The 15820-nt window shown below is 38.3% G+C and overlaps 2 protein-coding genes across 2 annotated transcripts; both read left to right on the top strand.

The window, feature by feature from the left end:
• Positions 1-292: 292 nt before the first annotated feature.
• LOC109050691 (S-adenosylmethionine sensor upstream of mTORC1) lies at positions 293-6744 on the top strand. Its single transcript, XM_019068264.2, has 5 exons — positions 293-517; positions 2916-3057; positions 3136-3264; positions 3362-3476; positions 3740-6744. The coding sequence occupies exons 1-5, from the start codon at positions 379-381 to the stop codon at positions 4367-4369; spliced, it is 1155 nt and encodes a 384-aa protein (XP_018923809.1). The 5' UTR covers positions 293-378; the 3' UTR covers positions 4370-6744.
• Positions 6745-7373: 629 nt separating this feature from the next.
• LOC109050688 (transmembrane protein 168) lies at positions 7374-11665 on the top strand. Its single transcript, XM_042753120.1, is given in 6 exon segments — positions 7374-7786; positions 7973-9176; positions 10267-10409; positions 10515-10638; positions 10640-10859; positions 10978-11665. Coding segments are annotated over 5 exon segments (2172 nt in total). The 5' UTR covers positions 7374-7786; positions 7973-8039; the 3' UTR covers positions 11526-11665.
• Positions 11666-15820: the final 4155 nt, after the last annotated feature.

Genomic DNA, 15820 nt, shown 5'->3' with positions numbered 1-15820 from the left:
GTTTTTAATTATTTTTATTAACAACGGTAACAATAACGATGTAAATCATTAAATTATTATTTTAAAATAATTCACATTACATTTGCAAACATCTATATAATTCATTGTATAGAATAATACTGTACATAACAACCAATAATGATGGTTAATAATAACAACAATGACAATACTACTACTAACAATAATACTTATTATTATTTTTAAATGTAACATAATACAAGTTATCGTTAAGTTAGCAAAACTAGATAGGACGCGCACTTCCGGCACGGTCGCTGGAGAGGCGTGGCGCGTTGTTGCGGTGCGTACGTGCGTGCGTGCGTGCGTGCGTGCGTTCTGACGGAGCCGGTGCGCCGGGAGCCTCTCAGTGAGTGCTGTACCATGGACCCGCGGAGCAGCGCTGAGACAGAGCCAGATCTCTCCGTCGCGACGGAGCTGCGGTGCAGGAAGCAGGAGCAGGAGAAGCTGTCGGGGGTGGTGAAGAGCGTGCACCGAAAACTCCGCAGGAAATACATTGAAGGTACTGACTGTCTACATGCGTAGCTGTGTAGCCTAGCCTCGACCAGCCTCTATAGTCTGGCCTGATCAGAGATTGAAACGCCTGGAAAACAACCGTGAACCTACGAGAACAAAAATGGAGTTATTTTAATGTAAACTTTGGTTGCATGACTGTTGACATGAGCTTATTTCGTACTTGGCTCGTTTTGGAAACCACTGGCTGTGGCTCAAAACCTACTGAGCTGCCTACATAGACAGCATGCTGGGGTAACATTTGAATAGAATGTTCCGAACGCACTAAAATAATGCTGTCTATGTAGGCAGCACATTAGGTATCGAAACAGCCTCTGTCTGTCTGTCTGTAGCTCGTTATAGTCTAGTCAGCAAGCCTGCAGGCTCGTTCATCTGTTCCTGTTTTGCTCTTCATTGATCCGATGGCTGAAATCATAAACAATTTTTAATTCTCTTTAGGGAAGAAAAAGGCAATAAAGCAAGAATTTATGAGTGTGAATCCTCTGAATTATGTACACTGACTGCGTACAGTTGACAAGTGTGCTGCTCTAATAGCTTTAGTGGCCTCTTCACTGTCAATTATTTATCTATTTATTGTTTAACACCTTTCTTATCTAATGACCTAATGGTCAGCTGACCTATTTTTAGTGTGTCTACTTGCTTGGGATGGTGTTGTATAGGCAAAATAATTAGATATAGTGTGTTTTTTGTATTTGTTTTTTAACTTTTAACATTTGGTTTAAGGATAATTATATTAAAAGTACAAAAAAAAAGTATTAAAATTTTTTTTTCAACCAGGTATCAACAGAAGAATCGAAATCAAGAAGCGTTAGAGCTGACGTCAGTTATATTGGTTTCAGTGTGACAATGTCACCGTGGTTATGAGCACTTGTGGTGTAATTCTGGATTTTTTTAGTTGCCTAATCTTTAGTACACTACCTCCTCTCCTCAGCTGGCTTTGCTATTAGAGAGTTCAGCATGTTCTTTTTAAAGTGTACCTAAAGAAAGATCATCATTAATCTGTTGAAATGAGACTAAAATTAATTAGAAACAGATTTTAATTAAAAGTAATTAATCTTGTCACCATGTAATTTCCTGTATGCACAACAACCTGAAAAATGTGACAATTTAGAACAATATATATATATATATATATATATATATATATATATATATAGAATATTTCCTGTTGTTAAATTTCCTTTAAATGTTATTTATTTAATTAAATCTTTGTTAGTTAATATAGTCTTAAGTTGAAGGGACCCTTCACCCAAAAATTAAAACTCTCAGCAAATCTTTCAGAAATTTCTCAAAATATCTTCTTTGATGTTCCACAAAAAAAAGAAAAAGAAAGTAATACAGGTTTGTAAAAAAAATCAGGGTGAATAATTGAAGACAGAATGTAAATTTTGGGTGAACTATCACTTTAAGCACAGTCTATCACGTTTAAAAATGCCATTTTTCAGGGCCATATTTTATACCCAGTTTTTGGAAAGTGCCTCTTATTATGTCTAATGAAGACTAAGTCCCAAAAACAATGCGTGCACATTTTTAAAAAGGACTTAAAAATATAATCTTGAGAATTGTAAGACAAATAGGCCTAGTCTTTTTATTGCTAGAGATAATTGACTGCGTGAGGATGTTGTTACATTTCCTGTTGAATTCTTGCACTGCTGTGAGCTTCATCCAAGACGGATTTCATGACAGAGATTATGAAATGTTATATTTTTGCCTGCAATCAGTTGTACCCGCAGGACGCAGAGCCTGATATAAAATACCACCACGTTTACACCGTCTGACTTTAAATGTGTTGTGGAGTTTCTCATGGTTCAGACTAGCTTTATCGAATCTTCCCCCGAGAGGGACGAGCAGCGCTATCAATCCCACACACAGTAGTCTATTCACTAGACCCCGTGATGGGTTAATAAGGAAGGCGTGATCTGGTCTTCTTGCCGTTGTATAACAGTATTCATATGTAACGGTGTTGCAGTCTCTTCGCTTGTTGTCTTATTCTCTGTAAATCTGATAAAGCCTGTATTTCCCATTCTGTCATGGGACAGCTCATTTTTGGTCAGTTTTTGCCCTCCCGAGCACTCTTGTAGTGTAGCGGTTGCTTTCTGGTGTCATCAGCGTTATCAGCAAGTTTGTGAACTATGTGTGAATCAGCACAAACGCTTTGATCATATGGTTCTTCTGAGCTTGGCGATGGAGTTCCACTGAGTTGTTGAAGAAACCGGACTGTGTTTTGAGAGCCGTTGGAGGCTATGGTTTTTAGAATTTAAATTTAGAGGAAGCACAACATCAGCTGACTTTTGAAAGTAGGCTTTGTGAAAATGTTCACTTAGTTATGCCATGCAGAAGGATCAATCATGACTGTACACTCCTCTGTTTCGTCTTTTCGACTGCAGTGGGAGATTTCGAGAAAATATGGCGTGAACACTGTGAAGACGAGCAGACTCTTAGCGAATATGCCATGGCCATGAAGAACTTGGCTGACAACCACTGGGCGAATAAATGCGAGGGCGAGGGGCGCATCGAGTGGTGCCGCAGGTATGAGTGCTCATGATTAGTATTTGATGTTGAATAGCTGATTTGGTATTAATAGCTGTTAAATCTCTCTTGTTGCAGTGTTTGCCAGGAGTACTTCCAGGATGGAGGGATGAGGCGAGTGTTGGAGAAGGATGAGAAAAGCGCTAGGCATGCCGAGGCTGGGAATAACACATCCGCAAACTCTCCTCCACAATCATCCTCTTCAAGGTGCTCTAGAATGATATTAACACTGCAGATCCACAAATTTAACAGATGGTAATGAGTTCATTGATTAAATCAGCTTTTTATTCATGCTTGGTAACAGCTCGACGTTCCAGCTTGGGAGGATACGACTGCTGGATGTGGGCAGCTGTTTCAATCCCTTCCTGAAGTTTGACGAGTTTCTGACTGTTGGTATCGACATTGTGCCAGCAGTAGAGGTTTGTGTTTCTTGAAGTTATATGAGACTGCAGGCTTGTTAATTAACTTAACTTAACAATAATTAACTTAACAATAAATAAAGTGTTTTTCAAAACCAATATGAATACAAAAAGTACATTTCTAGGAAATGACTATATAATGCATATATTTATATCCATTATCTTGGTCACTCTTTCTGACATTGACCCTTGTACTAATTTCACCTCTCCTGCTGAGTCAAGCTAAATGTTCAGATTTTTTTTGTTCCTCTTTATTGCTACAGAGCGTCTACAAATGCGACTTTCTGAACCTACAGCTGCAGCAGCCTCTGCAGCTGGCCAGCGACGCCTTGGATGCCTTCCTGCGGCAGCTGCGCGGCCCCATCGACGCTCTACCTGCCCAGTTATTCCACGTGGTAGTCTTCTCCCTGCTTCTCTCCTACTTCCCCTCGCCCTACCAGCGCTGGCTCTGCTGCAAGAAAGCACATGAACTCCTGACCCTGAACGGCCTGCTCCTCATCATCACCCCTGACTCCTCCCACCAGGGCCGGCACGCGCTTATGATGCGCAGCTGGCGAGTTGCAGTGGAGTCTCTGGGCTTTAAGCGCTACAAGTACGTCAAGTTCTTCCACATGCACCTGATTGCTTTCCGGAAGGTGTCTCCCACCACCAGCAGCGACCTAGTCAGCCGCAACTACCCAGAGATGCTTTACATCCCGCAGGACTTTAACACGCTCGACGAGGATGGATTCACAGATTGCTACGAACCTCCGCGCTCCGATTTCGAGGATGACCAGTTGGCTTGTAGCTTCGGAGAATTGCCAGACGCAGCTTACGATTCGGACTCGGGCGAGAGCCAGAGCAGCTCGGCTCCCTTCCACGAGCTGGAAGACCCTATTTTGCTGCAGAGCTGAACTTGTTTACTGCCCCTCTTAATATTTAGTACCCTGTTTTCGTGCTGCCAAAATTGCTCCGCTGCGTTTGTGTACTCGACCCCTTTTTAAGAAGCAAAAAGTTTGCACAGAGTGAATGAGGACGTTTAAGTGGGCGTTGATTTTTTTTTAAGAGTGTGCAAGACGACATTTTGAACACAAATGTACACACTAAACAATCTTAACTAAGAAATAGAAGTGATGTGGTTTTGTAACAGAAGCAGCTGAGTGATTTCAGGTCGAGGAAGATTTTGCTCACCCACTTTGGATGTTTTCTCATTTTTAGAATGACTGGACAAACCTTTTCAGACAAGCTTAACTTTAACGTTAGGCGTAGTTATCATCAGTGTCAAAAGATCCAACCTTTTGGTCAGTAGCTATACTGTTTTGGACTTTTTCAGCTGAATTTCGTAAAAGGATAGTTTGTCCAAAAATGTCGTTTCAAACCTGTATGACGTCCGTCTTCTCTGAAATGCATATATTTCGAAAAATGCCTCAGTGTAATTTTGTCCATACAGTCAAAGTCAATGTAACTTTTAGTAACCATGAAACTCAATGGAGTCCAATACGATGTTGTTTTGGACCCCATTGGGTTTTATTTTTACTAAAAGTTACATCAAAACGAAAGTTACAATAAAAGTCATTTTGGACCCCATTGACTTCCATTGTAAGAACAAAAATAGTTCACCATTAAAGTAAAAAGAAATTAATACAGTTTTGGAACATGGTGGTGAATAAATGATGACAGAATTTTCCATTTTTGCGCGAACTATCCAATTAATGGTTTGATTCTTAGCAGGTTTTCACTGGACATTTCAGATGGGAATTTCAGCCATCTGTTCTCTACTGACTTTTTAGAATAGCCTTTATCAATGATATTTGTAGCATTTTAAGTGTCTGCAGAACTTGTGCGTGTTTGGTTATGTGACATTGTAACTGTGAATGTGGATTTCTGGCTTCAACAAGGTACATATCATGCAAAGTAGTCATACTTTTTCAGAACAAACAATCTGGCAAGTGACCGGATTGGATGCATGCGTTGTGGCAACGTGTTTCTAATCCTGTGATCAAACGGCCTGTGTGCCTTCGTTTTTAACCGCTATTATAACCAGTAATATCTGAATACTTGTCAGTAGTATGTAGTATGGAACAGGTTAGATTTCTCTGCATTTCGCCATAACGTGACTTTATTAAGTAGGATGACTGTTTACTCTCGAAACCTTCGGTTGCTCTAAATCTACTTCCTCTATCGTTATCTGGTATATATATCCCATTGAGTTTTTCAGTACATTATTTTAGTTTCCCGCTTCCAATTACAAAATAAAGCTTTTAAGGTACAAAAGTTTGAAAAGTACTCTGCCAAATGTTGATTTGAAAGTACTACAAAAAGATTGTTGCGTATCACTGTATGTTTTTAGCTTCTACTGTGTGTATGTAACTGCTTTTTTATTCACTCCGGGTTCTTAAAAACACTATCCAAGCACATATTTGCACGTTTTCGATAACACCCTTCGTAGGGTCTGCAAAATATCGATATTGGCATCAGCACTGCATTAGAATAGCAATACGTTCATAATCATAAACGGTCAAAAATTCCCCATGTCACTGTAACCTGGCAGTTATATTGAGTAACTGATATTAGGCACTGTTTTCTATTGTATTCATGCGGTTACCGTTTGGTAAACCTGATGACATGAGAATATGCTGTGACGGGTCTTTACTCTTGAAGGAGTGCGTGAGATGTGCTCTGGGGTTCTGGTGAAGTATCTTTGTGAGGTTTCGTTGTTAGGCACTTTAAATGTGTTTTAGGGGTGCCAAAAATAAGTGTGGAATGGTGATAGAATTCAGTATGTGATCTTTCAGGGTATCAGAAAAAAAAAAAAAACCTCCTCAAGGTGCCTTCAAAGCCAAATTGTATTTTTGCATATTGAATGGATTCAAGAACAGGCTACTGATTGTCATAAGAAAGTGCGATGATTTCTCTCCCACAGTAAACGGTTACAATATATACTTTCAGCAAATTAACCAGCTCTTGGAAAATAAATTAAATGAAATACTGCCCTGTTAGCAATAGCAGTTAAAGGCGTTCTCTAGTCTGCACTCGATTTATAAATATAAGAAGAAAAAAGACACTTTAAAACATTAAAAAAAAAGCTTTGTATTATATTGTTTAGTTGGTGGTGTGTTCAGATATTCACATATCAAATGTCTTTGTCTTCCCCAGGCTCTGATCCACTGTTTGCATGATTGATTTTTTTTTCTTTATCAGTGTTATGATGGTCGACTCTCGCAGAACTGGACTATTTGTGAGGAATATTGTTATTCATCTTTGATAAATAAAGGGTTTTGTTGCCTTCTCACTGGTCTTTCATTTGCCTCACGCAGGTCACTTTAAATGCTTTACAGCTATTCTGTTCTAGCGTTTATATGTGTTTCATATCTGACAGAATAGCCTACATTTGAAATGTTTATCTGTTGTAGTGCTAATGTACACACAAGTTTGGAGTCAGTAATATTTTTTCATGCATTAAATTGATCAAAGGTGTCCGTAAAGATTGTTAAAATAATTTTAATATAATGGATGGATATAATGGATTATAATGATACACAACATTAATGTTAAGAAATTTTTCTTGAGCAGCAAATTTGATTATTAAAATCACGTGACCATGAAGACTGGAGTAACTGCTGCTGAAAATTCAGCTTTGCATCACAGGAATTGCATTTTTAAAATCAGCTATTTTAAATCGTAATAATTTTCTACAATATAACCGTTTTTACTGTATTTTTAATCAAATAAATGACGCCTTGGTAAGAATAACAGACATTTCAAAAACATAAAATCTCCTATAACTTTATATAAACAAAAAAGTATACCTGTGTACAAATTTTCCAGTGTTTTTAATATTATAAAAAAACATTTTTTATTATAATTGCTATAACTAACAGTGATGTAAATAAAACATTTTATTCCATTCGCCCCAGTTTCACTGAGACGCTGTGTTTGTCCTTTCAGGGATTCCGTAGCGGCTTAATAGCGGTGTGCAAACATGGCAGACATTGAGCGAAGTTTAGGCGATGGTTCGGGATATTATGCGATAAATTTCCAGTTTTAGTTGGTTTTCTGTAAACGACAACGATAAATGACTTGCATATCTACTGGCGTATTTCTTTTAGCTTGATTTAATCGATGTTACTCTCGTCGTGAACAGAAGCTACACATTCTTTAAACTTTCTGATGCCGGTAAACGCGCTGCAATCTGCTCGACGAAGTCAGACCGACAGCACATGAAAACTCTTCACCTCTTATATTTACCCTCATCTAATAACTTTTGACGAGTTTATCATTTGCACATCTAGTCCACGCCTTCGCTATACCATGACCTTGAGCAGTAACAGGTGAATATTGACAATCCACGGTTCATTATAGATGTTAGCCTACTCTAGCGTTAGCACTAAAATGTCTCTAGGAACGGTTTAGTTTTAGATTTACCTCAAATCCACCAGACAACATGCCCTTCTTACATCCTTTTTGCTGAATAGTTATGTCGGGAATTAATTGTGATTAACTGTTGTGACGTATAGATTACGTCACACGCGACGTTGAGTCTGCAAGTTTTTCTGCTGTTGAGCCAGTTTTAACTCTGCAACGATGTGCAAGCTGCTCAAGTATTGCTTCAGTCACTTCCTTTACGCTGCGATGACCCGGCTGGACGAAGCCAACAAAGGGGTCAACATGTGGTCATCCATCCGGTACCTCGGTTACCTGTCCAGCCTGAACTCCCTGGTGGCCATTTGTCTGGGAATTTACGTGCAATGGGAGAAAAGCGCAGACACTATCATCTTGGTCATTTTCATTTTGGGCCTCTTCGTTCTTGGGATTGCCTGCATTCTCCACTATTACTTCGGCATGGAGAGCGTCAGCCTGTTTCTTCTGCATCTGTGGTTTGGCTTCCTTCTGGGTTTGCTGTGCTTCGTCAGCGTCCCGTCCAAAGAGCTCGATGTTAAGGAGCAGGTGGCCAACTATATGTTACTAGCGAGCATTGTGATACGAATCCTATGGGCTTTGGTTGGAAGAATGTGCGGTTATACCCGACATCAACCCGCCTTCCTCACCTCAAGGGAAGCTTTGGAGCTCGCAGGCTTCGCTGTGGCCAGCACAACCCTGGTCAGCCAAAAATCCATAAGTCTTGTGGTCCTGTCCCTTGCTTTGGCTGCTGTAATTGTGGATTTGCGCATGAAGTCCCTCTGCGCGATCCCAAACCTGGTCTGCTTCTCGGTTGTCGCTGCGTTCTTCTTCCAGGAGTCTTTAGGAGTGTCCACCAACCCCTTCGCCTTGTCTTGCTTCTTCATCCGTCTCGTCTGCGACCCGTTCCTGGACGTCTACTTCAGCGGACTTTCGGTCACTGAACGCTGGTCACCGCTGCTGCTGAGAAGAGGCCTGTGGAGGCGCTTAACGCTTCTTCCTCTGGTGGTCATGGAGGGGATGTTTTTGGTCGTGGCTGCTCTGAAGATGAGAGATCTGGATCGGTGGTACCTGCTCATCCCGGGTCTCTCAGGATCTGCTGTTTTCTGGATCATCTGCCACCTGGTTTTTCTGGTCACGCTGTGGGGCTTTCACAGCAAGCTGAGTGACTGTCAGAGGATGTGCGTGGTGCACACGTCAGAGGCTGGAGAGCTGGACAGGATCATGGCGTCTAAGGGGATGCGGCACTTCTGTCTCATATCGAAACGCCTGGTGCTCTTCAGCCTGATGTCCACCATCATATTCGGGGCTCTGGGTTGGCAGGTAAGGCTTCCTGGTAGTTTTAAAAATGTAGTTCTTGTGTTCATGGTGGTTTCACGTGATTTGGAAAAGCCTTTATACAATTTTCAAAAACGGTTTAGACATAATGACTCTAAATAAGTAAAAGTAACATGTTTTTCTTACACCTGAGTGTCTGTCAGTTCTTTAAAAAAAGTTTTTAGAATATTTTAAAGGGTAAGTTCACACAAAAATGAAAATTCTGTAATTAATTACTCATCCTCATGTCGTTCCAAACCCGTAAGACCTTCGTTCATCTTCAGAACACAAATTAAGATATTTTTGATGAAATCCGTGAGCTTTTTGACCCTCCATAGACAGCAACACAACTGACATGTTCAAGGCCCAGAAAGATAGTAAGGACATTGTTAAAATAGTCCATGTGACAACAGTGATTCAACCTTCATTTTGTGAAGCTACGAGAATACTTTTTGGGTGCAAAGAAAACAAAAATAATGACTTTTTTCAACAATTTCTTCTTTTCCATGTTAGTTTTTGATGCACATTTATGAGAGTACCATGATAAGTAATTAATGACAGAATTAAAATTTTTGGATAACTATCTTTCAAGGTATACAGTTTAGTTATTTATTCATATGTATGTTTATTTTTTTTTACTTTTTTGGAAGTCACACCAGATGATGGTGTACCCATAAAAGGGTCTTCTCTATGATATCATTCCTGTTTTATAGTTATTTTATTCACACCATGACTATGATTTGGCACACAAATGTTTTTTAAGTAATAATATGTGGTAATGCACCTAACCTTTTAACTGTTATAAATAACTTTTCTGTTTTATACATTTCTAGAATATAATTTCTAGAATATAAATATCGCTTGAATTTTCAGCATCATTACTCCAGTCTTCAGTGTCACATGATCCTTCAGAAATCATCCTAGTATGCTGATTTGCTGCTTAGAAACATTTATCATTATCAATGTTAAAAGTTGTGTTGCTGCTTGATATCTGATGTATAAATATACATATAAAATCATGGTCAAAATATTTCTGCCCTAAAATAACGGTGGTGATCATTTTCTTTGGTCTAAAATGTATTGTTTCCTCCTACAGCCGTCCAACAGTCTGTTTATTGCGTTGTTTCTGCTGGTGCTGCCTCTGGAGTCACTAGCCCACGGTCTCTTCCACGAGCTGGGAAACAGCCTCGGAGGAACCTGTGTCGGCTACGCTGTGGTGATTCCTACCAACTATTGCAGGTACTGGAAACATACACACTCACATTTCACTAACTCAGATACTTCAGGTCAGTAACTTACACAGAGGGGTCAGTATTTCATCCTCATCCTCTCATTGTCTCTCAGCCCAGATGGTCAACCCACCCTGCTGCCCCCGGCGCACGTGCAGGAGCTCAACCTGCGTTCCACAGGGATGCTTAACAACGTGCAGCGCTTCTTCTCTCATCACATGATCGAGACCTACGGTTGTTGATTACTCCACGAGCGGCTTGAGTCTGGATCTATCTATCCCTGCAAGTTCTATCTATCTATCTGTCTATCTATCTATCTATCTCTTCCGCTATTTTCATGGAGGCGCACACGGCTGACTATCTATCTATCCTATCTTTCACGACATCTCTTCACTATCTTTCTACGTGCTGTATTACTGTTGGACTACAACCCACCGCAGCGGAGAGTGGGCTCTCGCAGGTGGGAGAATCATTACATAACATTTTATCATAAAAAAAAGATAATATGCATATGGAGCTCAGCCAAACTGTGGGAAAGAGTTTTATAGAGGGCTTTTTTTGTCTTTTAATATAATCAGGTGGAGATGTTTTACGTCTAGATGAGATCGTGCAGCTTTGGAGAGAAAAGAACGCTGGAATCTGTTCCCGTCTCATCATTATTCTCGACACCGACAACTCTCTCCCCTGGGTGAAGGAGGTGCAGAGAATTGAGGGACTTTATGTAGCGGTTCAAGGAGCAGTGCTGTCTAGTCCCACAGACCTGGAGGTCCAGGACGCACCCCAGCTCGGGGACTTCACTTGTCAGTGGGTTGATTTTAACTGCAACCCTGACAGCATAGTTCGGTGGTCTGAGAGTGGGCGGCCCGTCCGAGCAGCCTATGGCATCTCCAGACACTGGAGCGACTACAAGCTTCACCTGCCCACTGAAAGCGACGTCACCAGGCACTGGAGACTCTACTTCCCACGCCTGACTTACCCTGTGGTTCAGCTCGCCCACTGGTGCGGCGGGTTGAACCTCTTTTGGGTTTGCGGATACTGCGTTCGACTGCTCCGAAGGATCAAACTCACGTGGTTCCCGCCTGCGGTGCTGGATACAGGCCAAGGTTTCAAACTGGTTAAATCGTAGAACAGGACCTAAAGGGTTGCGATACTGTACGGTCGCAGCTGGTCAGAGCTGTATCTGGACGTGGTTAGGTGACGGTCACCTACAGCAGATTTTGGTTGTATTGACCAGCACAGCGATTTATAAAATCTCAGGTGTAAAAACACTCCATGTGTGTGTTTGTGATTGAAAAAAAATGCAAAAAATTGGCTAACGTACATACAGGAATGTCATTCATTACTCAGCGAGGGTGAATTTTGTGAAACCAATCAACATTTCTGGGTCATAGGTCAGCTCTAAATCAAAAGATAGATAAACATAAGATATTATATTTGCATAAAGAAATAAAATCAATTTTTTATTAAAAAGATTATTTTAATGACAATTAAGTATATTTTCTTGTCAGAATCATAATGAAAAGATGTCATTATTGTAATATGAACAAATATTTTATTTTCAATTAAATAATCTTATTATAATCCTTATATTTTGTTGTTATTTTAGTATGTTTTATTTTTTTTTTTTACATTTTTATATTATATAAAGTTATTCAACATATGCAAATCTGTTTTATTACAGTAAAAAAAAAATCCTTGATTACATAACATTATGAAAAATGTCAATACCATAATGCAAAACGTTTTTTGATTTAAAATTGTAAATTATTTTTATATTACTTACATTATTGTTGTTATATTATACAACATATACAGGATTTTTTTTACTACAGTAAAAATATCCCTGTTATGATTCAATAATGCAAAAATGTCATTACCAAAAAATTTTTTTATTTAATTAAAATATCAACATATATGAAAATGATTGCAGTAAAAAATGAGAATCATCACATAAACGCAAATTTCTATCCTTAATTGTCATGAAAATATTTTTAAAATTAATAACCCTAAAATAGGTTTTAATTTTTTATGCAAAATAATTATTTCCTTTTAATATTATGGTAAATTATGGCCTGGAGATTGTTATTACGAGATTAACATACAATATGTTACTGATGGGCCTAACAGCATTGCACCCACTAACCGATTCAGCTGTTACAGCTTAAACTTCTTGAATTTTTTAACTCTCACTACCATTTTAAGACTTCTTTTTTTTCATGACTTTTGTAAACTCTCAGTTATAATGTATCAGCACTAAACTGTTGAATGCAGCATTTGTACACAGATCCAGCAGCACAGCGTGAAACCCATTACCAGCTCAGCCATTTTGCAGTGCCTCTTCTTAACTGCACTAGACAAAGCACAGCCTTATATTTGGTATCTATACAAGGGACGTAGTGTCCATTTAACACTATAACCCACACATTCAGATCTGTCCAGTGGAGTAGTGTATTTATGTATTTTGCTTTATTTGTTTATACAGAAAAAGATTTTTTACTGCCCTTTATAAATGGATAAATTCATACTAATTTGTACAGTTTGGTAGGTCTCGATTAGTTAAGTATATTTAACTAATATTGTGTGTTGCTAGCACTTACAGCTGTTTATACTAGTGCTGACAAGTGCCTTGGATAAGATAAGTCCTCACCAAAAGACACAGGATTTACTCCTAGTGAAATATGCAATATTTATTGATTGACTTAAGACAAGTATGAAGAGGTTTAAGGCTTTGCGTTTTTTTAAAGGAACCTGTGAATGGCTTCAACAAAGAATGAACAAGACGCTGGGATGATTTCAATGATTGTTTGCGTGTTTGAAATCAGACATGAGAATGAATTTGATGTTTTGATAATAAAAGAGTGGCTTTTACTGCAATATTGTTTGTGTATTGAATTGTTTTTATCACACCAACAGACAAAAAACAAAACCTTACTAAATATTTCTAAATTTAGGTTGCAATTAAATTTATATTCAGTGAAGTGCTTCATGTTTTAATAAGTGAAATAAACAAGAGAGAAACTAAAAATGCAGTCACTCTTACCACTGTTCTGTAAGTTTCCATGGATAAAATTCAGTTCAATTTGATAGGAATTCACGAGATATTTTGGAAGCCTGTTTCCGACACGAAAAAGGGAAATGTGACGTTTTATTTCACGATGAAGACTTTTTTTTCTCGCAATTCCGCGTTTTTTTTTCCTTCAGAATTGAGTTTACATCACAATAGTTTTTTTTTCTTTTTGCCATGGATTTAAAAAAAGGTAACTGACTTTTTATCTTACAATTACAAAGACTTTCTTCTTAAAGTTGCGAGTTTAATGTTATATCTCACAATTGTGACATCTCAGAATCGTGAGCTTATATATCGCATTATAAACTGCTTGGATTGAAAGTGACTTTTGTGCAGCTTCATACTTTGCTACACTATTAACAATACACCAATTTTTCTCCCTAGAAATTTTAAGCAAATTTTGCTAAATTGACCGAACATTATAAATGAATACATTTCTAATAAAACATTTAACTACGTTGGCGTCAATAGTCTCGTGGAGAAAGGCGTGGATATCGCTGTTGCGCTTCGGGCATCCCAAGTTCGAATCCCAGCTCACAGACTTTTCTCAATCCTGTCTCTCTCTCACCTCACTACTGTCTTATCCTAATATATACGACATATAACTTCTGGCTATTCTTAATAATTTAGCATTATTAGTGTTAATGGACCTGTAAATTGTATACTGACTATTGATACCGTTTTTGACAAATTTATTAAAACAAATGTTAATATTTACAAGGCCAATACACTACTAAACTGTCCTGTCAGCCATGATCCACAATTTTCCAACAAAAAGGTTATTTTCAGTCAAATCCTTTCAATTAGGGATTTCCATTTTTTAAGTAAAATGTTTTTTTTTGTGGATTTCTTTTGATTAGGGATTTACATTGGTAAATAAATGAAGTTTGTTTGTATGTTTATTTTATTTATTTATTAACACATAATTTGAGCAGAATTACAAGGTCCAATACACTAAGTTTGAGCAGTTTATTGTCCTGGTCAACCCTGAGGTCCACAATGTCTTCAGCAATAACGGGAAATCAGGTTATTTTTCAGTCAAATCCTGTCTCAGATGTAGGAAGAGCGTCGTTCCATATGTATCAACCCATGTATCTGGAATAGGCACATAACATTTTTAATTCTTTTATTTGACAGTATGCTTCTTCACAATGTCCAAAGCATACACTGTAAAAAATATGCTATGTCTAACCCCACATTTACTGGGAAATGAATAATCACGAATCATATACATCTCAATAATATAATTCAAGAAATAATAAAAATATAATAATTGAGCAGAATTTTTTAATTGGATGGTCCCTTATCTTCAGTACAGAGCCGTCATGTCTGTCAATAATATATTGAGCAGTTATATATAAAGCACGCTGGTCTGTTTTATAACCCTGAGGTTTGAAATGTCTTCAGCAATAACGGGAACTTCAGAAAAAAAAAAAGGGTGATTTGGACCCTCACAATCGTCCCTGGGAGACGTCTGACAGCTGAGCGTGTTAACGAAGGGCACGTTCAAGTGCTCGTTTTGCTACGTTTTCCGGGTTGAACGACAGTTTCCTGAAAAAGCAGCACATGCAACGGGTTTTAATATTTTTTTTTTACAGTTTGGTGGGTGTGTCAGAAATGTGCGGCCCAATCAGCCAAAGCATGTATTATAAAAAACTATTAAAGAGACACCTCGTCTAATGGGTCGTTTCAATTTTACAGTCTTGTACTGCAGCTCGGTATATGCAACATAAGACATTAAAGAATGTTTGCCGTAAGAAATTTATAGTAAAAAATAGCATATCAATACATGAAATAATAAAAATAACTAATATGCAAGGCAAGTTTTTTATATGTCCAGATGGATACACAGTGATTGTGATAGTACTACAAAAAATGTCAGAATGATAATTAATACAAGGTATTTAAAAATAATACTAGAAATATAAATATTTAAATTAGAATGATTAGCTATAATATAGATGTGTTTTAGTCAGAATTTGGTATGTATATATATATGGATATAAAATTAATTGTCCATCGAGGGTAAACTCAGTATTAAATAGTATTTATATCAATAAAAAAAGGGTGATTCTTCAAAAGAAACGAATGGTCACAGCTTACTGTGAACGCTTGCGTCATCCAGGGTGTTCAAGACGTCACCGGTTTAAAAAACGTTTTGCACGTTTTGTCGGACCCTGTTAATTCCGTTTAAAAAACGTTTTGCAACGTTTTGTAGGGTCTGATGACAGCAGTAGCATCGGCACTAGTGAAGCTCACGGCGGATGTAATTCACTAGTTTCACTTGCTGGTAAAACTTCAGGCCTGGACAAATGACACACATGACAATAATGACCCTCTGTGTGGTCAAGGGT

The sequence above is a fragment of the Cyprinus carpio genome, chromosome B25, assembly GCF_018340385.1.
Source record: "Cyprinus carpio isolate SPL01 chromosome B25, ASM1834038v1, whole genome shotgun sequence".
In the NCBI taxonomy this organism is placed as follows: Eukaryota; Metazoa; Chordata; class Actinopteri; order Cypriniformes; family Cyprinidae; genus Cyprinus; species Cyprinus carpio.
The sequence above is the reverse complement of the archived record's forward strand: the minus strand, read 5'-3'. Positions and strand labels throughout refer to the sequence as shown.

Bases quoted from the DNA above. Each gene is read 5' to 3' on its own strand.
- LOC109050691 (XM_019068264.2), top strand. From the start codon at position 379: ATGGACCCGCGGAGCAGCGCTGAGACAGAGCCAGATCTCTCCGTCGCG. The intron at 518-2,915 runs GTACTGACTGTC...TTTCGACTGCAG, and splicing joins CCGCAGGAAATACATTGAAG to TGGGAGATTTCGAGAAAATA. The intron at 3,058-3,135 runs GTATGAGTGCTC...CTCTTGTTGCAG, and splicing joins CGCATCGAGTGGTGCCGCAG to TGTTTGCCAGGAGTACTTCC.